A 21,815-nucleotide genomic window follows, 5' to 3' on the forward strand; every position below is an offset into this window, starting at 1 on the left:
AGGCTAGTATATCTTTCAATTTCAGTATTAAATTCATTAGAGACCAATTAATACTTACTCTAATACAGCATTTTACTGGTAGCCTATTGTTAGTATTCCTTTACTACTAGCCTATTTGTTAAAACAATTTGATCGCTATTTTAATTGCTCACAGCTCACACATAGGCCAAGTCACTTGCAAATCAACCAGCTTTCTGTTGGTCAACAAATCCGCGTGACTATCTTGAACCGAAATCTGAGATAGTAATATTAATAATAATAATAATAATAATAATAATAATAATAATAATAATAATGATAATAATAATAATTAATAATAATAAAATATTTCACCCTCACGTGTGGGTTCCTATTGAAAGTATTACAAATTCGCCGAACATCGGTGGTAGCCTATCCCCTCGGTTGAGGAGGGGCTACTAGTATCTAGCTACTAGCCTACTACTAGCCACTATTGGATTTCTAATTAGTAATTCAAATACTATTAACATAATATAACTACTAGTTTGTTTGAATGAATATATGAAATGAAAACAGCTGTTGAAAAGGGAAAAAATTACGTCTAGCGTTCATGTCAAAAAAGGACTACATTTCCCAGGCAGGAGCTAAACAGACCGTAAACGACACGCCCAGTCGCAACGCTGGACGGTGACGTTTGCAAATCTGATGTTTGCGCTTTGTGGCTGTTAGCTGGCAACGCCACACTCACAAACAACAAAACAAGCTTAATTCAAAGGAAATGTCGATGTTAGGATATTAAAAAGAGCAGTCGGGATAATTGTTTCGGATTCACGCTTTCTGGCTTCAAACCTGTTACCTGAAGGCCTGTTGTGAGAGGAAATCCCCGGACTGAACTGCGACTCCAGGCCGGTCTGGGAGGACATGCCACCGGAGAGAAAGCTGCCCAAAGCTCGCCTTTATTCGCGTGTTTTACCCGTAAAACAAACGGCAAGTGCCTGAACAAAAGCCAAAAGACTTTTATAAGACACGAGACCGTCAAACTGACATGAACAATTTGTTTAAACAGACCGAGGAGGTGAGGTTTATGGAGTGTTAGCAGGCGGTGCTGATAAGCAGGTAGAGTAACGTTACCGACTCTGATAGAAACGCATAAGTGATGAATTAAATGCTAACAACTCAGAAACAAGAAAACCTGAGTAATTAGATATATAATAATGTTTTGTCTTTAAGGTCAACTGCTTATTCAGCAACAGTTAACTTACCTCGAAAAAAACTTATTATTTTAAAGTATTTATGCCTACTTGACAGATCAGATTATATGTTTTATTTGCTTGGAAACAATATTATTTAAGGCAACAGTTCTTTGCGTTTTGAGGGAAGTTAAGGTCTACTTATCTCACCACAAGTGTTGCAATCACCTGTAAGACCAGTGTGAGGTAATCAACATTTTTTCTCCTTCATCAAAGGCACCATCCCAAAGTTGCAGAACCTCTGTTGATGAGGTCACACTGCATACATGTTGATGTCTGGGTTTCACCTCCTGGTTGTGTTCCTCATGTTTGACACAAGCTGCTGATTTCTTAGGGTCACCATTTTTGGAGCGTTTGCATCTGAGGACTCGAATCCGTCAGGATGAACCGTTACCTGCCAGTGGCACGGCAGCACTTTCTGAGTGCTCTCGCAAGCACGAGTGTGGTGGTCAAATCCATATGTGCCACAGTAATCCTGCTGTACCTTCTCTCCTGGGCTGCTAACACCACTTACCTGCTTGGCGTCACACCTGGCTTCCTTTTTCCACCCAACTTCTGGATTTGGACGCTTCTGACCCATGCCGTGGTGGAGCAGCACATTTTCGGTGTGGCGACAAACATTGCTACCGTGATGGTTGCCGGGCGACTTTTGGAGCCATTATGGGGAGCACTCGAGCTGCTGATTTTCTTCGCTGTGGTAAATGTAGCAGCCGGTCTCCTATCTGCACTCTCCTACCTTCTCACCTACGCTGCAACCTTTGACCTGGACTACCTGTTTGCAGTGCGGGTGTATGGTGCACCCGCTTTTCTTGGGGGCATTCTTGTAGCATTGAAGCAGACTGCGGGAGACACCACAGTTCTTCGAGTTCCTCAAGTACGCTTGAAAGCTGCCCCGGCACTTGCTCTGCTCGCAATAGCCGTGCTGCGGCTAGCGGGACTGCTGGATACTTCAGCTCCCCTAGCAGCGTGTGGGTACGGCGCTCTGTCCGGGTGGGTTTACCTGCGCTTTTACCAGAGGCACCCTAGGGGGCGTGGAGACATGTCGGACCACTTTGCCTTTGCCTCTTTCTTCCCAGAGGCGCTCCAGCCGGCTGTTGGGTTTGCAGCCGGGCTTGTGCATGCCGCCCTTGTGAAGATGAAAGTTTGTCGTAAAATGGTGAAGCGCTACGATGTTGGGGCTCCATCCTCCATCACCATCAGCCTGCCAGGCACAGATCCTCAAGATGCAGAAAGGCGGAGGTACGTTCATTACATTCTAACTAATACCGATAAGCCGATATTTATTTTCATGTTGTGCCCGGTATTAAAATTGTGCTGTTTAAAGAAATTAAAAACCTAAAATCAATCGTTTTAAATGTTACAAATTAATTTAGGCAGCATCACAACATTATAATGTACAGTATGAAAAATGGATGTTGATTTTTAAATCAGCTCAGTGTTATTTTAGTATTATATACTGTCATAGTATTTATACAAATTTTGAGTCGGCTTTTATCTTGCATCCTACAGTTAGGTTTTCTTTTTATATTTTTAGTTTTCATTTTAAATTTAGTTTTAAATTGAATTGTGACATGATTTTCTTTTTTGTGTTTAGTATTTTTATTTTGCTTTAATTTATTTTTATTTCAGTTTTAGTGATTTTTGTGCTTAAGCTTAGATTTCACACTGCACGATTTTAGCATAGATTTTCACTCGCCGACAGGTTTTGCAAAATCACATACAAATGCCTGAAATCGGAGGCAATCCGGTGCTCGTTCACGCGAGTGAAAATCACACAGTGTTCATTATAGGGCTGGGCAATATGGCTGAAAACTGTATCACAATATAAGTGTTTCATATCGGTTGATATACTGTAGATAATTATTGATATGTTTTATGACCAGGAGAATTTTTTTTGTGTCTAACCTTCCTCTGATTATAATCCCCTCAGTTATATAGGCAGAAATGTCAACACAACCATGGAAAACACTCAAATAATTAAAATATAAACACAAGTCTAAAGTGAACTGTATCAGTGGACTAAAGTAGGGAATAGTGATTGAGGGTTTAGGGGGCTTTGGATTCAGCCAAAGTCAAGAATAGCAACGGTGAGCGCGTTGAGTATAAACACGTCCCTAAACGAACGAGGCGCACACGCTGTCAGCTAGGGCTGTAGCGATACACTAATCTCACGATACGATACGATACTCGATATTCAGCTCACGATACGATATATATCACGATATTCAGCCAACGATACGATTCGATATAATTCGATACACTTACATCATTTTCTGAAAGATTTAAAGGGGACAGTGAATTTGGTGACATCTTGTGAGTGTTTCATTTACTTGGATTGAATTAACTGAACTGAAAACTAAAATCATCAATTACACAATATATGTCTCTGACGGGACAGAGAGTCTACAGCTTGCAAATGCTGGACAAAATGAATCAAAGATGTGTTGAGAAAATGAGTTCCATTTATTGAAACAGTGCAAACTGTAGCTTACAAGCCTTTGAAAAGTAAATAAAGTGCAGTATTGCAATTAACAATGGAGTTTTAAAAATTGCAGCAAGTGGCCTGTTCTGAACAGTTTCTTTGACAGCTTTTTTAGCTTGACACTGACATTTGGTAGTATTTCCAGAGTATTTCACGTTTGTGTCACACAGCTTGCAAACCAAACGCGATGCTTTGTCTAAGTCAAGGGTCTCCAACCTTTTTTCATTTGAGAGCTACTTTTTAAAAAAGAAAGTCAAAGAGAGCTACTCATGTTATATAATACTTACTTAAAACTCTTAAATAATGCATCATAATTCTCATATTAACAACTATCCAAACTGTTTTACAACTGAAAGAGTATAGTAGTAGTTCCAGTAGTCGGTACAATACCACTATTTTTTTTTTTACATAAATGTTTTATTATATATGATGATAATCAGAAGTAAATAATACATAAACATGTAAAGGCTGTATGCTGTTTAAAAGTAAACATTGTTTATAAATGAAAGATCAAGTGAAAAATAAGCAACCATTAATAATTATATAATTAGTATTATTTATTTCATAATTATTATTATTAGTAGAGACGTATTATTATTACATAGAGACGTAGCTAAATTTACTGTAGGCTACAATCTGTAGTCAATCTCTTCACGTTAAACCAAACTTTTATTTTGACGGGTTGCCGTGATTGCCAGTGTCTGTGTTCATGATGATATGACAGTGGGTGCGCGTCTCATTCTCATTCAGCTCCATAGTTCAGTCAGGGCTCAGCCCATTGACTTGTGTCCTGATCAGTGCCCTGACTACTGAACCAGGAGCAGAATGAGACGCAGCCATTTTTCTCAAATTAAACGGTAAATTCTCATGAAGTGACGGTTTATGCCTTCATGTCGGCAGAGACTACAAGAGCGAGTGCGCGCGCGGCGCTCGTCATCCACACAGACGCAGAACATGCAGAAGTAATATTTAAATAGTATTTTGCAGTTTATTATTTACAGACACTCGTATATATTCGGCTTCAGTCTGGAGCCCTGCGCTTAAATTAACACGGAAGCGACTGAACGCAGCTGCTATGGTGAGCTATTTTTAGAACAGACCCGCGGGCAACTCGTGTGGTCCTTGCGGGCGACTCATGTTGTTGACCCCTGAGTCTAAGTCGTCGCTTTCCTTCTTCTTTTTAAACCCAAAGTGCTCCCACACATCTGCTTTTAAGCATGAAGGCCCTGGATTTATATTCGCCGCCATTTTTTTGAATCTCCTCGCTCTGACTCCGTAAACAAGAAGAGGTAGACGTCGGCGTCTGTGTAAAGTTAGTAGTACGGGTAACTTGCTCTACAGCGGTACTAGCGGCTGGCTGACCAAATCGCTCTTCCTGCAACACAAATGGGGGTAAACACGGGGATTTGAATGGGACTTATGTATCGATACTCGTGGCTTAAAAATCGATACTTTCTTGGGAGAAAAAATATCGATTTATATCGCAGAATCGATAAAATTTCCACAGCCCTACTATCAGCGAAGGCTCGCGCTGCGGAGCCATACGAAAGTATAAACCAGGCTTACGGTGGTAAAACAAGTTTGTGGTATTACCAGTCTTGGTGGGGACGAAAGTCTTGCAGACGACATTGGTCTGACTACAGTCAAACTTTTACAATCCAAAAAACTGCCATACTCATACAGTTACATGATTGGCTGTTGGCTGTCAGTCCCTACGTTGCTTGGTTACCAGAGAGTGAGTGCCTTTGTTCATGCAACCAAACTTGCTTCGCAACCTCTGGTTTCTTTGGTTTCTTCCGACGAAGAAAAAAAAACTATTGAACGTTTTATGGAACACATTTTTTATTGATATCGATTACGTGTCTATCGCGATACATATCGTTATCGTTTTATCGCCCAGCCCTAGTCCATTATCAAAGACGCGATCTGAGAGAATCGACCAGCCACGGCTTGTCTGTATGGGCAGAGCCCCACCAAAATATTCATCCAAACATAGTCTTCTATATACACTGAATTAATAATAAACTATAAATGTGTTCAGCATAATTCAACAAATATTTTTTGTATTTTCTAGACTATTTAAAATAGTAAAGTGAGCAGGGTTTATTAAAATGTAGCGCATGGATTCGGCAGGTAGCTTCATGTAGCTCTCCAGCTCTACAGCACCCCACAAATTTCCAATGTAAATCTTTGGTGAAAAATTTTCACGTAAGGTAAACACACCTTACTTAACCTCACTCCAGACCCAGACGATATCAGTCCGCTTCAGATATGTGTCTGCATCAGGGGGCGTATTACAGAAACATCTTAACTTTTGAATCCTTCCTTATCTGTTTGGTAACCATGGAAATTTCAGTTAGGACCGCATTTAGGACAAAAGCTATTACAGAATGACATTTCTTAAGTGTATAATCTTATCTTAACTATGGATAGGAAACGGGTATTATAGAAGTGTCCTAACTCAACAAAAAAATCCTAACTTTAGGACAACCCCACTGGTGTCATAACCTAAAACCTTTTTGAAACCCAACGGTAAAAATCACTGTACAAAGAGCCTTTTTACAGAGAGCGTTACATTTATTGATTATACAAGACAAATAGCAGCAAGGTTTGATGGTGGAGAGACTTTTGGAGGACCCAGGATGTGCTGTGCAAAATGCTTGCAAATAATTGACTTCCACGACACATGATTTTGCGATTAGTTGACGAATTGCGACCAACATTACAGAGGCCAACGAGCCGTCACAGAGCATTACCGGTCGTTCTTCACTGGCATAAAGTTGGTTTGACACTGGACATTCGATATTCGCCAATTTAAGGACCGTCTCTAAAGTTACATACAACATTGGTACCTACACATTTTTAACTTCAATAGCATTTGAACGGAATATGTAAAATGTGTGCATCATACCTGGCACCTAGATGAACACTTTACAGTTGGTTTTGATACTGCAAGTCATTCTGTTCAAATGCTATTGAAGTTAGAAATGTGTATACCAATGTCGTATGTCACTTTAGAGACGGCCCCTAAATTTGCGCATATCGAACGTCTAATAACATCAAACCTACTTTATGCCAGTTCATTCTTCAAGTGATAACGCCTTATACTTTTTTTTGTGCAAAAGGCGATTTATAGAACAAGCTTTAACTTTTCAACGGAGCTTATCAAAATGTCATTTTCTGCCGCACTGGAATTAAAAGCACGCCGTTGTTTCTCCATTTTGATTGTAGGTTTACCTCAGAAGCAGTTTGCGCGTTGTTGGTTGCTTGGTAACAGACCTGACAGCTGATTACCGAACTCGATGGAGCGGTTTAAGATTTCCTAACTACAGATAAGAGGAGATTTTGTAAGATAGGATAAGAATCCTAAATCAGGTTAAGATTTGCTTCTGTAATATGAAATTGTGAAAAATCCTAAATTAACTTATCATGTCTTAAGTTAAGACCTAAGATAGAACGTTTTTGTAATACGCCCCCAGGTCAGTAACTAGTTGGCATGTCTGTTCTTCCTATGTGGAGTAGCGTATATCAAATTAATGAACGTATAAATACTTTAGTTTAAACCTGATCATGTGAACAGCTTTTATAAACAGTAGTTCTGTTGTGTTTGTTCTGAGAATAGACATTACTTTTTTTTCTCACTGGAATTCCTTACTTTTAATATTCTAAAACAACATTTGGACGTAATAAATACATGAAGGCAATTCTAAGTCGGCATTATGCATTTGTCATGTGTACTAAAGTCTGTCAATCATCATTAGAGTGCCACCCTCGGGCTGAATAATGCAAGGACATTAGAATTCTGCCAAAAATGTGTCTAATGTGTTAAGCGATTTGGAGAGCTTACAAAATGTTTATCATAAACATGATGTTTATCATTTGGCATGCTAACTAAACAAACTAGGGATGTGCATGGAAAGGCGAATATTTGATCTGTAATTATTATTCGAAAAATAAAAATAACTTTGAATTTTGCTACATATGTTGCTTTGCTGGAAGTAAGGTTGTGTCAAGGGAGACCGGTTTAAGAACAGAAAACTCAAAGCCCTGTAAGAAACATCACTTAGCACACCTGAAAATGAAATGTCTGTCAGCGGAACGCATTTTCTCTAACAGTTCCCTCTGCTTCAGCTTAAATGCTTTTCTGTATATCTTTTGTTTACACACATTGTTTAATGTTTTCAACTAAAAGAAAATAATAGCTTGTGTATATTTGCTAATCATAAGCCTGTTCAGAAATGGTAACAAAAATAACGTCTTTCTTTTTAAACGTTTAAACATTTAAATAAACAAATATTCCTAATAATATAACTTGAACATGCGTCTGTGTGATGAGACAATTGAAAAAAGACAAAAACCATCTGTAATTTTATTTTTTTATGTGACTCGCCCCATTCGATGACATGGAGAAGGCTTTAGACCTATACTGCAGCTAGCTACCAGGGGGGCAATCAAAATGCTTTAACTTCACTTTTCAGGAATTGTGCAGCACACTTGGATAGGACTGTTAAACAGATCATAAACTTATGAAGACGGAGCACTGTGTGTGCCGTGTGTGCACCCTCAAAAAATCAGTCCCACTCTACAATCAGAGTGGCAGGACATAAGTGGCAGCTTGCGTCACTTCGGAGATCCTACTGGCGGTGTGACTGCAACCAGGAATATGGCCCTAGGGGAAACTGCACCTTCATTGGCTGATAGCAGCATCAATTCATTTTCTTATGTTTTCCCATAGGCAATTGGCATTGAAAGCTCTGAACGAGCGTCTGAAGCGCACAGAAGACCAATCGGCTTGGCCCAGCATGGAGGATGAGGAGGATGACGAAGATGAGGAGGTGCGGACGGACACTCCTCTCCTTTCAAGCCGAGAGACTTTGCCACCAGCACCCAGCACCACACAAAATCCTACGGGACAACAGGAGTCCAGCATCATAAGTTTTGAAGATGCTCCAATCCATTCCTAACCCACAGACACACACAATCCTCCTTTTTGTCCTGCAGAGTTCAGTTTAAACTTGCACAAATGCTACTGGAGACACGACACACACACACACACACACACACACACACACACACACTATCTTGGTAAAGTTTTACATAGACAAACAAGGAGTTGCCACAAAATGAACACATTACTCAAATAAGCAAACTAAATGACAAAGACACCCACACTCCGGTTTTCAGCTGTACAAAAAACCCTGGTCTAGCCCGAATCATAGCATTTGCAGTGCTCCAGTACTTTTGCTTTGTAAAACAAGAATATCTTCTCTCCCTCTGGCCTTTTGTGTAAGGTTCCTGGGGTGTATCTTTTCTGAATAAATGCTCTAATGGTTGATGGGATTAAAACTTTTAAATGTATGGCAGACTCTACAAAATGTTTGTGTTGCCTCTTTTTTGTTTGGCCTTGTATCAGGAAAATATTCCTGATATTTATTGAGCAGACCATGGGACTTCTTGCTGCTTACTGGTGTAACAGTCACAAGAATGTCTGGAATATCAAGGGCAGGATTGCTAAAAGTGAAGATTGTTTGCGAATGTTGGGACTTTTCAAAGAACGTGATCTCTAATTTAAGGTTCTGCTCTCATTGATCAGGATGTGGCCCTATGATTTCCTGTTTTTCAGTCACGGCGATTTGATTGGTGGAGGCATGGAGAGGAGACAGTTGGATACAGTCATTTCAAAGATATTTTGGTTCAGAATGGTTTGAAATGATAATAGCAATACAGAATCGTATTCTGTCCCCTGTTGTACCCTTTTCCTCATCTGTACTTTAATGATCTGTCTATATGTGTTGGCTTTCTTAAGAGTGTTGCACTCTAAATTATGAGCTTACATAATGGACCTGTTTTTATAAAACACAGATTGTCTACACGATGTGGCTTGAGTTTCATTTTTTGCAGATTCTCAAATATAGTTCTGCTATTTCTTTGGGGAAATCTGGTTATGTACAATTTTTGGATGGGGTTCCTGAATTTTTCACTAATATTTATTTTCTTTGGCGTTTTTACTAGTGATTGTTGATCTGTTTTCTCATGGTCCCAAGGCGTCAGCCTTGATGCTTCTCTTGCAGTCTAATTCTCTGATTCAGGTTCCAGCCTAATTTTCTGATCTCTCCCCATCTGTAATAAAGTTTGAATGAAGAGCACACCTGTCCCAGAGGACCTTATTGTTTCAAAACAATTGATCTGGGGCATTTACCATGAAGCCGGTTTAGGTGGATTGTCGGGTATCTTTCAGTTTGGTTTGTGCCAACCCAGGGTCTTAGGCACCATGAAAGTGGTTTGATTTTAGCAGTGCTCATCGCCACAGTAACTTGCGTTCCACGTCTAACCTGCTCCGGGGCAGGTTATGTTCTGGATAAGAGATTTCAAACTGAAATTGGACCTATCAGCTGTGAGCACAGTGACACCTCTGATGGAACAAAGTCACTCCCTGAGTTTCTTCTCCAAATTAAAGGTCACTACATAGATGATTTTTTAAAAAGACAAAACAGTCAGGCTTTTAGCGAAGCATGTTTATAATAATTTTGTATGATTTAGACATTTATGTAATTATACCCATAATCCATTACACATGTACAGTTTTAGTTGAGCAATTATTATTAAGCACTTAAGTTAAATTAATATTAATATAGCCTATAAAGGTATTATAAATAAGCGTTAGAATCAGTAGATGACGCACTGTTCAAATCTCTCAATATCAACTATAGACTATAAACTAACTTCACAACTTTTACTTGCACTGGTAACAAGATTTTGTATTTTAGTTGTCCTCTTTTCTCCTTCACCCCCTAACAGCTCTTCTTCCTGTGTAAATTTGTTTAAATTCTTAATGTTTTTCAATCTCGTAATATTCTGCAGAAGAGAGAAATGAATCTCGCTGCTTCTCTCGCCGAAGTGAATCTCAGAATCTCGCCGAAGTGAATCTCACAGCATGTGATTGGCTGTTCACTACTGATGTCACACCTAAACTCAGGATCAAAGCCTGAGTTGACAGAGAAAGTTGATGATCAGCATCATGGTACTAACAAAGCCTGTTTAACTACCATCATGGTACGGGCCCCAGTTCTTTATTTACGTTTGTTGTCAGTTTATTTTGGTGTGCGTGTATATTTATATTAAATATATACACACACATACATACATGAACATATACACTATATTGGCAAAAGTTTTGGGACGCCTGCCTTTGCATGTACATTAACTTTAATGACATCCCATTCTTAATCCATATGGTTTAATATGGAGTTGGCCCACCCTTTGCAGCTATAACAGCTTCAACTCTTCAGGGAAGGCTTTCCACAAGGTTTAGGAGTGTGTTTATGGGAATTTTTGACCGTTCCTTTTGAAGCGCATTTGTGAGGTCAGGCACTGATGTTGGACAAGAAGGCCTGGCTCGCAGTCTCCGCTCTAATTCATCCCAAAGGTGTTCTATCGGGTTGAGGTCAGGACTCAGGTCAGGCCAGTCAAGTTTCTTCTTGGACCTTGCTTTGTGCACTGGTGTGTAGTCATGTTGGATCAGGAAGGACCCAAGCCCAACCCCTGAAAAACTACTCCACACCATAATCCCCCCCAGGCCCGATTCCAGAATCAAATCACTGAGGGTGCTTCTGAAATTACTGAGGGTGCTCTGGTAAAGTGCAGATGTAAGCTAAGCAACCATAGCAGTGTACTGTGAGAAATGTATGATTATTTATTTACAAGTCATCATTTTTACCAATATTTGGAATTTCAAAAATATTTTGCTACAAATGTTTGTCTGTTAATCTGCCTTTACATTGATTTAATTTTTTTTTTTTTTTTGGAGCATAAAAACAAATGGATATTTAAAAAATAAATAAATAAATAAATCATATGTTATATGCTATATCCTCTGCTCTGTAGAGGGCACCAGAACTATTTCTTGAGAAAATTAAAAGACATGAATAGACAAAATCCAAACTTTGTATAAAGATGATTCTTAATGTTGTGAAGGATAATAGAATAATTTGATATACCATTTTACGTAAAGGTGAACTATGTAAGATTTTTGCAGTAAAATATCCAAAAACCACTTGGCCAGTGTTATATATTTTGTTCAGTTGAGTACTTAGAATATCCCAAATGTTTCCAACTATATGTAAATCGTGAGAATTTGCTATTTTAACCAAGGAACCGGGACGTGTGAGCTATGCGTTTCAGGCAGTCGCCTGTCGATTGCGTCATATCTGCGTCACCCTCGGTTTCCGGTTTTATTTAGCAGAAATGCTGTACTCTCACTGCAGTGTGAACAAGTGTCATAGCAGCCGCCGAGCGAACGTCATAACTTCCTTTTCAACACACTCAGATATATCTAATACATAAACAGAGTTGCGTTACCTCATACTCATGACTGGAAAAGAGGAAGTGGCTCCGGCGACCGTGTCATAATAAAAGTCCCGCTGGCGACTATGCCATAATAACTACGCTCTTCAATTGCTCCTGCGGCCTTGCTCAGCTCCACAACACTCGGTCCTGCTCTGCTTCAGACTACAGTAATGTTAATAATCGCATCCATGAACATGATTTCTGCCCGAGTCCTATCCTGACTCTTTTGAAGACCACATGTCCCAAGATTCTGCACTCAAACGTGGCGTCATCAAACTACGCCTTTGTTTTGAACAGGCGACCTCTAGTGGATGGAAAAGTTGCATAGTGTAGCTTTAATGCAATGTGTGTAAACATGGCCATACATGCCATTCACATTCTATGCAATGCATCTATACACTGTATCTAATTTTCATATTAATGTGTTTTGGGACAATATGTCATGTAAAAAGACGCATAATAATATTTTCATAAAAATGTCTCATATTGCATAAGAATATCCAGACATAAAACTGTATGTTGTCAGAGAAATTCATTAAATAATGTCCTCTACAGAGGCAAAACCTCTATTCTGGGTCAGGAGGATATTTCTGTCCAGAGTGGCATTTCTGAAACTTTGGCCGTCAGTCCTCTCCACAACAATAGTTTTACTCAATGAATTTTATAGACTGTAGCCTCGAAAGTGAGCCAAGATCGCTATACGATCACTAAAATGCTGTTGCTTTGTCCGTTCATTGCGATCTCACAAAGTTATGTTATAAAAATGTCTACAATAAATCTCTTACTTACATCGGTCTTGACTTTGTTTGACAATGAGAGGTTTCACGAGCCTGCATTAACTCAACTCAACAAGCACTGAATAAAAACTGCCGTTTTGAGCAGGGATCGCGTTCAAGAGATCAACTGTGATTGGCTACATTACTCACCGCTGCAAAAAAACGATGTAAATAGATGCATTTGACGCTCTCCAGGGGCCCGTTTCAGAAAGGAGGTTAAGTGAAAACTCTGAGTAGGTTAACCCTGAAATAAGGGAAACTCTGGGTTTTCTGTTTCAGAATGGGAGGTATGTTAAACCCGAGAAAGCAGGGTATGCCAAGCCCGTTTCTGAAAGAGAGGTAACTTATACTCAGAGTCAGTTACCAGGGTAACTTACTCTGTGAACCTAACCTGGTCAGGAGCAGGTTTTCTTTGGTAAACCCAGAGTTTCTTTCGTTCTCCTCCCCCTTTTTAAAGCACCAGCAGTGTTTAAATACTTTATTCATTCATTCAAACGCCACAAATGCTTTTCTTACTGAGTATTTTGGTCGTATTTCAAGTATAAATATAAAAAAATTTAATTTTCTGCCACTTGACAAAAATACAAAGTAAGAAAAGCATTCTTTGCAGGAACATTCATTGCTCATATTTTCATCATGAGGACACTGTCTAAATGACAAAAATGGCATGTCCTTTTATACAGGAAGGATCCTGACGTTCACTTGATAATAATCCTCCAGAAGTAACCTAATAATTTGAATTTCCTTTAGGATTTCCAGTGGTTGGACGCATTTATGACACTCATATACCCATCATCACACTTTCTGAAAACGGATTATTGTATGGAATGGAAGGATGCTGCCAGATGGTAGTATGAGATATATGCCATAACCACCACCACAGCTATTAAATACATTTATTTACATTTTTATAGTCATCTTTATTTCCTACAAATACTTTATTCTTTTTCCTGTTGGATGTTAATATTCTTCCTCCATCTCCTCTTCATCTGTCAGTGGTGCTGGAGTTTGGCTGGCCTGAGTAGAAGTCAAATGTTAATGTCATTACCCTGATTAATAAATGTAACAGGTGGGATCAGAGAACATGTCATTATGTGAAAGAGCATAGACCCTTTTCACATTTCTGGGTTTCAGAAGCTGAAGTCGTCATAGTTGGGTTAACTCTTATAGCGGTGAATGAGAGAATACATTAAATATATATTTTTGTGTCTCCATTTGCTCAAATAGCAAAAGAAAAACTCCACAATAGTGATTTCACAACTTTCAAAAAGATGGAAAAATTAAAGTGAGATTGATAACTGCATTGAAAAGAGAGAAAGATGTTAATTTTAACTATCACTCCCATAGACGCTGTATTAGAAACACTCTCACAGCAGCGGCAACTTGATTTTTGTAATTTGATGCAAAAGTAATATAATAGAAAGTATTAGTGTTATAAATGTACATACATAAAAAAAAATACAAAAAACGTTGCAGGATTTACGATATTGATGACCATTTAAACACGTCATCACAGTCTGTGAAAAGGGTCTATGTGGGAAAAGCTGCTGCACATTGGACACTGAATGATATCTATTTAATATGTCAAATGTTTGTAAAGTCATTAAACCTACACCCATGCACATTTTATGCTTAAAGCTTTTCCTGATTGAATTATGTTTTTTTTTTTTTTTTTTTTAGCTGATGCCACATTCTTTGTTTGCCTTTTTGATACCATGAAAATTAAACTTAATTAAAATAATTAAGAATTAAACTTGTGTATTGACCCGGAAGTATGCAAACGTCTTTTTGTTGGGTGCTGTTGCCATGGTGAATCGTAATTTCGGAGCTCCATTGATCGTGGCTTTTCATAGTTGGAGTGCATGAACTTAACTCAGAGTCAGTCTACTCAGAGTTGATTGAACTACCTCAATTCAGCTGTTCTGAAACCCAAAACTCAGAGTTTCCCATCTCAGAGTAAGTCAACTCAGAGTTCAGGTTTAAACTCAGAGTTGGTTGAACCTCCTTTCTGAAACAGGCCCCAGAGCTCAGACACAAATTTTCAAATCTGTTTTGCCAATATTCTTACAGTATCAACTGAGGGTGATCTTAGCAGCACCCTCTAGCACCCCTGTAGAGCCGGGCCTGATTCCCCCCTCCACCAAACTTTACACTTGGCACGATGCAGTCAAGCAAGTACCGTTCAAACCCAGACTCGTCCATCGGATTGCCAGACAGAGAAGTGTGATTCGTCACTCCAGAGAACACGTCTCCACTGCTCTAGAGTCCAGTGTTGGTGTGCTCTGAGTCTACACCACTGCATCTGACGCTTTGCATTGCACTTGGTGATGTAAGGTTTGGATGCAGCTGCTCGGCCATGGAAACCCATTCCATGAAGCTCTCTACACACTGTTCTTGATTTAAAAGAATGTTTTCTATTTGAAATATATTTATTCTTGTGATGGTAAAGCTGAATTTTCAGCATCATTACTTCAGTGTCACATGATCCTTCTAATATGCTGATATGGTGTTCAAGCAACATTTCTCATTATTATCAATGTTGAAAACAGATGTGCTATATTTAATATTTTTGTGGAAATTGTGGTACATATTTTCAGGATTATTTGATAAATAGACAATTCAAAAGAACAGCACTTATTTGAAATAGAAATCTTTAGTAAAACATATACTTCTAAATATTTTTGTCACTTTTGATCAATTTAATATATCTGCTGAATAAAAGTTTTAATAAAAAAAATCTTGCTGACCACAAATATTTGAACGGTAGTGTATATATTTAACTTAAAATGTCAAAGTAATCTTAAAATAATTGGTTACAACAAATGTAGGCCTTAATCAGAGTTATTAGGTATTTGCATGTCCAACAAAACCTAAAATAATTGCAATTAACAAAGGCTCTGCATGAGGTGAAGCTAGCCACAGTATAGCACCCCCACTCAACTGTTAACCATTCCACCTTTATTATATGGAGCACAGTTTAATTAAAAAGTGGATGGTGACTGAAGCATTGAATCTGCGTATCGTTTCTTTTTGTGTTCCACAGATGTAAGTCAGGTTTGGTAAGTAATGACAAAGTTTTCATTGTGGCATAAATACAAAAAAATGGGTTAGTGGACTAAAGCCTAGCCTGGTTAAAACCAGACCATTCTCAGTAGTAACTTGCCGGAAGTTGTCTGGGTTTTCCCAGGCTAACTAAAGCCAGTGTAATGGGGTACATTTGCCGATAGATGGCGCAACAAACACGCGGTCTTTCCTCATCCACTCAAAACAAGCTCATCCAGCCTGGAGGATGTCCTGTCAAATATGATTGCCTTTTGTTTTTTACTATTTAAAAAAATCGTCCAAAAACAAGACTGTAAAACATAATATTTGGTGCTGATTATTACATTTCACGTGATACATTTTGATTTGTAGAGTTTCGTCTTCTAAAGAAACTACTAAAAGGTATGCTTATGTGGTAGGGGTTGTTTTTGGCTGGAAAAAGTTGTACGTTGGTTAGATTATAGTCATTTTAGTTCCGTGAACTACATATTTTTTAGTTTTTAACTTCATATATAACACAAAACTGCCTTGTTATAGTGGTTAGGGTGGTCCGTTTCTCATAATGACTCATTCATCCACCGCCAAATAAACTGTCTCTCTCTTGCTCTCTCTCTTCAACGTGCTCGCGCAGGCGTGGCTCGAGCTCGTGCACGCCATCCCTTCCCCCTTCTGAATGCCCGCGCTCTGCGCGTGCTCGTCAACGGTTTATTGTATCGGACAGAAGAGGCGACGGAGCTCCACCGTTGGAATAAAACAAAACGGCTAGCCATCTAAACTGCAAGTAAGACTACTTTATCTTCTCGTATCTGTGTTTATACACATGTTATAAACTTTATTACCCTAATTCGACGCTGAATGGTTGTTTTAAAACTACTTTTTTGATATCGTGGATTGGTAAAAGCTCAGCGATTGACCATTCGCCGCTTCCGCAAGCAACCGCCGGCCGGGAGTAACGTTAGCAGCTCACCCCCAGCGTCCAGATTTTTAAAACCGTTTCAAGATCCATGTATTTAGGCATGGAAATTAGCTTTAACGTGTTTGGGGGAAGCGGTGAAGTTTACACATAAGTGTTTGGTCGTATATTTCATCTGTATTACCGGTATCAGTAATATATGTGGTAGAAGCTGTTAGTCTTTGTTTTTTTAAAGCAGAGAGCTAAAGCTCGACTCAGACATGCGCATAATCTCAGATTTAGATGTAACTGGAGGATTAATGTATTTATCTTTTATCTTAAACCGTCCATTGAACCATTGTTCTTCAGTGGATATAGATAGATAGATAGATAGATAGATAGATAGATAGATAGATAGATAGATTAGTAATCTAGCAATAATCACATGATTTATAGACTGAATTTGAAATGATAAGTTTCACTGATTAATTGGTGTATGTTTTGTTAAACTGTGTCTTCTATACTAATCTGGTTATTAATCATTTGAAATGTTTGAGTTTCTCTGGGATAATCTTTAGTAGTGTTTTATTTGTAAGTACAAAATCAACTTTATCTCTTTTTTTATTCAGGTCATTTCCCATGCTTTGCTTTAGATTAGTCTTGAAAAATGTAGTGCTTTATAGTGTTAAAACCGCATTTGTGTCTAAGTGAGATATGTTTATCTAAAATATGTCATTGTCATACAAGCAACCTTTTTTTTTTTTTTTTTAAGTTGGAAACAAAAGTATAGGCAGTCAGACGCATTGACCCAAGCTTCACTTCTCTCCAGTTAGCTATGATACAGTAACGCAATCCTTTATTTTAATGCGTGATTTTTCCCCAGTAACCATTAGAAGTCATTGTGAGTAATGTTCCTATTAATATGTGTCTATAATCTCATAGTGATTTGAAACTCCCTTTGGGCCTTATTTACAATGTCCAATGTAAATCATTCATAAATCTATGCAAATGTACATTGTTGAGTGATATTACAGACTTTTTACACAGGAACTTGTTCTCCTTGTTTCATGAATGAAGGTTCATTGAGCCAACAGGTGCCATCCAGACTAATCTGTATCACTTTGAATAATTTACTAACCTTAGTGTTGCCATGCAGTTACCAGGAGGTCCCAGAAGCCATGTGGCCACTTGCAACCCAATGAAGTTTGACTTCCATGAGGATATAAGAATATCAGTTTAAGGAGGTGCTGATGAACATCAGATTTGAGCTTCCTTTCCTGTTATCCAGGCCCTCGGCCTGCTCAGCATCTCATATTAATCATGTCTCCGTTTAAGTAGACATGTCGAAGTTAAGAGAGAATCTCCCACATCACTGTACATTTTAATATAGTGGGCCATATGGTAGATAGAACCAAAAGTTGATCTTTAGTGCGCAAGGCTTCATCTCTTCTGCTGTTTTTCAGCCTTTGATCTTCAGCTTTGCTGCTCTGTGTGTGTGTGTGTGTCAGTGTTTAATCTACTGTCCATCTGAGCTGCTCTCATCGCCACGGGCCTGTTCATCAATAATGTGGGCTCTGTTCTGTTGCTGCCAGCTTTATCTTGGCCACTGGGGTGCAGCTTGCACTTCAAAGACATCTGGCCCAGTTAACAGACACTTTCAGATCTGCCTCTATTTAAACGGCTGTTCTGGATCAGAAAATGAAGTTACGCGTCACGTTGATGCGATCGGATGGGTTGGTTCTGCTGTGGCCATGTTGAAATAACTCTGGTGAAGGCTTGTCGGATGTCACCGTTGGCTGTGATGAGTCAACTGAGGACTCTGAAGTCTCTGAACGCTGTGTGGCTTTGATTACTGGGCCTAAGGGATAGGTTGGTGTGTATTTACAGGACTTTATAATAGCGGAGGACTGTCACGAAGGGCACTGTTAATATTAAAGATCGTATTTTGCTGGAAGTGACATGGTATACTTCAAAAACGAAGTATATCCATGGCGATTATCCGGACTGCTGCTAAAAAGATGAATGGGAGTGTACTGCGGCAGTGTTTAACTGTGTATGTGTGTGTCTTTTGTAGGAATGGCAGCGATTCGCAAGAAGCTGGTGATTGTAGGAGATGGAGCGTGCGGTAAAACCTGTTTGCTTATCGTGTTCAGTAAAGACCAGTTTCCTGAAGTCTACGTACCCACGGTGTTTGAGAACTATGTTGCCGACATCGAGGTTGACAGCAAACAGGTGAGCAAACCGCACATGAGAAATACAATGTACATAAATGTCATCATTCTTTTTATGTAGTTATGTATCAAATTATGTATCCAATAACATCACTGAGGTTATTTTATGCTGCTTAACGATTGAATTGTTAAACGTGAATGGAATTAAAGTTTGGCTCGTTTGTGTTCACATGAAAACCCCAAAACCCAGTTTTATAAGCTAATTGAGTCTTTGCCTGTCAGTTGGACGTCTTAGATGTGGCTTTCATGTGAAAATATTGACCTGATTCACTTTCCTTATTTAGCTTAACATCCTGATGGGCCCTCCATCTGTCCTTTTAGCGGTGCAAGTCCGTTTGAATGGTTTGCTATGTTCAGAATGTGTGTTTTAAGCTCAGTGTGTCTCTTTATTCGATAGGTGGAACTTGCTCTGTGGGATACTGCAGGACAGGAGGACTACGATAGGCTCCGCCCTCTTTCATACCCAGACACCGATGTCATTCTTATGTGCTTCTCTATTGACAGTCCTGACAGTTTAGGTAAGGATACTCTTTTTGGCATATCTTTTTGTGTTCCTGTCCCTTATGTGATTGCTTATATCAATGACACTTTCTTTCTCGTTTTCTAATAAAACTGACCTTTGTTCTCTGACCTCTGTGTAGAGAATATTCCAGAGAAGTGGACACCTGAGGTGAAACACTTTTGTCCAAACGTTCCCATCATCCTAGTAGGCAACAAAAAAGACCTACGGAATGATGAACACACACGCAGGGAGCTGACCAAGATGAAGCAGGTAAACAAATACAGTTTTTGATTTAAAAAAAAAGTTTACTCACTTCCACTGGGTGATTAAGTCACTTAATTTCTTAATCCAAACTGCTAAATGAACTCACTTTAGCATAGATTTGCATTCATTTATTGACACTAATTAGTTAGTTTTGCCTGTTTGAATATAGAAACATACAGTATTTGGTCATTTTTACTATTGACATAGACAAAATCAATGCGCAGATATTTTGTACTAACAGCATATTTTGTATTGGCTGTGCAATAGGAGCCTGTTAAGGCAGAGGAAGGGAGAGACATGGCCAACCGGATTGGAGCTTTTGGTTATATGGAGTGCTCAGCCAAAACAAAAGATGGAGTTCGGGAGGTGTTTGAAATGGCCACTAGAGCAGCACTGCAGGCACGCAAGGGAAAGAAGAACAACAAATGCAGTCTGCTGTAGATATTTGCCAACGGACTCTATGCCTCTTCTGGGGCTCAAAAAGAGTGTGTGTGAGGGGCACACTCCTATTTACACACTCATACACCCCCCCTCACATTCGCCAAATGCTTTTGGGAAAGATCCCAGAAAAAAGCTTTTTGTCTGTTTTTTCCTCCCTTTTGGTCTTATATTTTTAGTCATGGAGATGTTTATCAGTATTTAAGAGAACTTTGAGAAATGGGACTTTTTTTGATGCTTTACCTGAATTTGTGGTATCATTTAAGCTTGCCCATTTGCCAAATGCTGTCATGTGACCCTGTGGGCTGATTGGAAAGGAGTGATCCTGTGAGCTGCCAATCAAAACTTCAGCCCATCCCTCATATGCTGGGCTTTTTTTCTGCAACATGAAACAGGGCTGAACTTGAATGTTTCTGTATGTATGAATAATTTTAAGGTTTTATTTTAGATCAGGACAAGATTGGGATTTTAGAACACAAGTACAAAACAGCTGTTTTAAAGCAAAAAAGGGCATGTGGCTGGGTGGGGGGGTGGGGTGGGGTGATATGTATACATACCTGTACATATGAGCATGTGTGTATTTATATGTACACACATTCAGGACTGGAAGCCGTATTTGTAAACTAGACTTGGTAATCTTGTGTAATAAAAGATGTTCTATAAGGAGCAACCCTGTGTTTTTGCGTGTGTATGTAGTTCATGTCTAAATCTTCAGAAACTAGCAGAATGTAAATGATACTAACAGAAAAACTCATTCCAAACCTGCCATTTGAGAAGTGTAGACATTTTGAAGAATGTTTACACTACTTTTTTTCATTCAATAAAAGCATATTTTCACCACAGTCATCAATGGACTTTATGCACACCTACTGCCTACGTGTTTATGCTAAAAATGTGCTATGTGAGCTTCCGGTATAGTATTATACCATAGCAAACTGTATAATAGCAGCATATTCTTTTTCATATTTCTAATAACTGTCAATCAAAAATACATTATTTATATATATATATAATCTTTTGTAAGTCCCTTTTGAAAAGGACAAAAGCATCCTTTTCAAAAAAAAATCTGCTAAATATATATATATATATTAATAACAATTATAAATGTAACATTTTAGCATATCATATTGAAGCAACATTTTAGTGATGAGTTCCAGAAGTTTTAAATACCTTTAGCGGTAAGGAGGTCATATCAGTATTGCTTTGTCCTGTTGTGACACTTCCTCAAGATGTAATGTGTAATTTTCTCACAATTTTCATTCACTTAAGTTGCAGTGGCAAAGGCAGAATGTGGAAGTGATCATGTATAGAGTCTATTAATGTGTCAAGTTCCAGATGGAACAAAAATAGATCACATAGAAAAAATTGATTATAGAATGGATCACATTTATAGATTATTGGTGAATCATTGTTTTGGTCCGTTCCTCACACAAAGCTCCAGTATGGCTTTAACACAAAAGTTGTATGGGCTACATTTATGGTGCATTTTTATGGTTATTGCATGTTACTTAGTAGTGTGCTGTGAACATTGTTCAAAATTTCTGTTGCACAGAAGAAAGCCATATTTCAAAAAACATGAATGGGTGAAGATGGTACAGTCTATTCCCTTAAACTCGCAGTATTTAGCTTCCAAG

General features: G+C 38.7%; 2 protein-coding genes across 4 annotated transcripts; both read left to right on the forward strand.

Moving 5' to 3' along the window:
* The first annotated feature begins 608 nt into the window (after positions 1-608).
* LOC307122465 (transmembrane protein 115-like) lies at positions 609-9,835 on the forward strand. 3 transcript variants are annotated; one of them, XM_079846445.1, is made up of 3 exons: positions 609-1,074; positions 1,425-2,447; positions 8,426-9,835. In XM_079846445.1, the coding sequence occupies exons 2-3, from the start codon at positions 1,591-1,593 to the stop codon at positions 8,652-8,654; spliced, it is 1,086 nt and encodes a 361-aa protein (XP_079702571.1). In that variant the 5' UTR covers positions 609-1,074; positions 1,425-1,590; the 3' UTR covers positions 8,655-9,835. The 3 variants fall into 3 exon arrangements, with proteins under 3 accessions (XP_079702571.1, XP_079702573.1, XP_079702572.1); XM_079846447.1 differs by having other exon boundaries at positions 651-1,074; positions 1,543-2,447; XM_079846446.1 differs by having other exon boundaries at positions 658-1,033.
* A 6,711-nt stretch (positions 9,836-16,546) lies between these two features.
* On the forward strand, positions 16,547-21,023 carry LOC307122466 (rho-related GTP-binding protein RhoA-B). Its single transcript, XM_079846448.1, has 5 exons — positions 16,547-16,635; positions 18,821-18,978; positions 19,375-19,495; positions 19,619-19,749; positions 20,011-21,023. Exons 2-5 carry the CDS (start codon positions 18,823-18,825, stop codon positions 20,182-20,184), a joined length of 582 nt encoding a protein of 193 aa, XP_079702574.1. The 5' UTR covers positions 16,547-16,635; positions 18,821-18,822; the 3' UTR covers positions 20,185-21,023.
* The last annotated feature ends 792 nt before the right edge of the window (positions 21,024-21,815 follow it).

This window comes from Gobio gobio (assembly GCF_949357685.1).
Source record: "Gobio gobio genome assembly, contig: scaffold_156, whole genome shotgun sequence".
NCBI lineage: Eukaryota > Metazoa > Chordata > Actinopteri > Cypriniformes > Gobionidae > Gobio > Gobio gobio.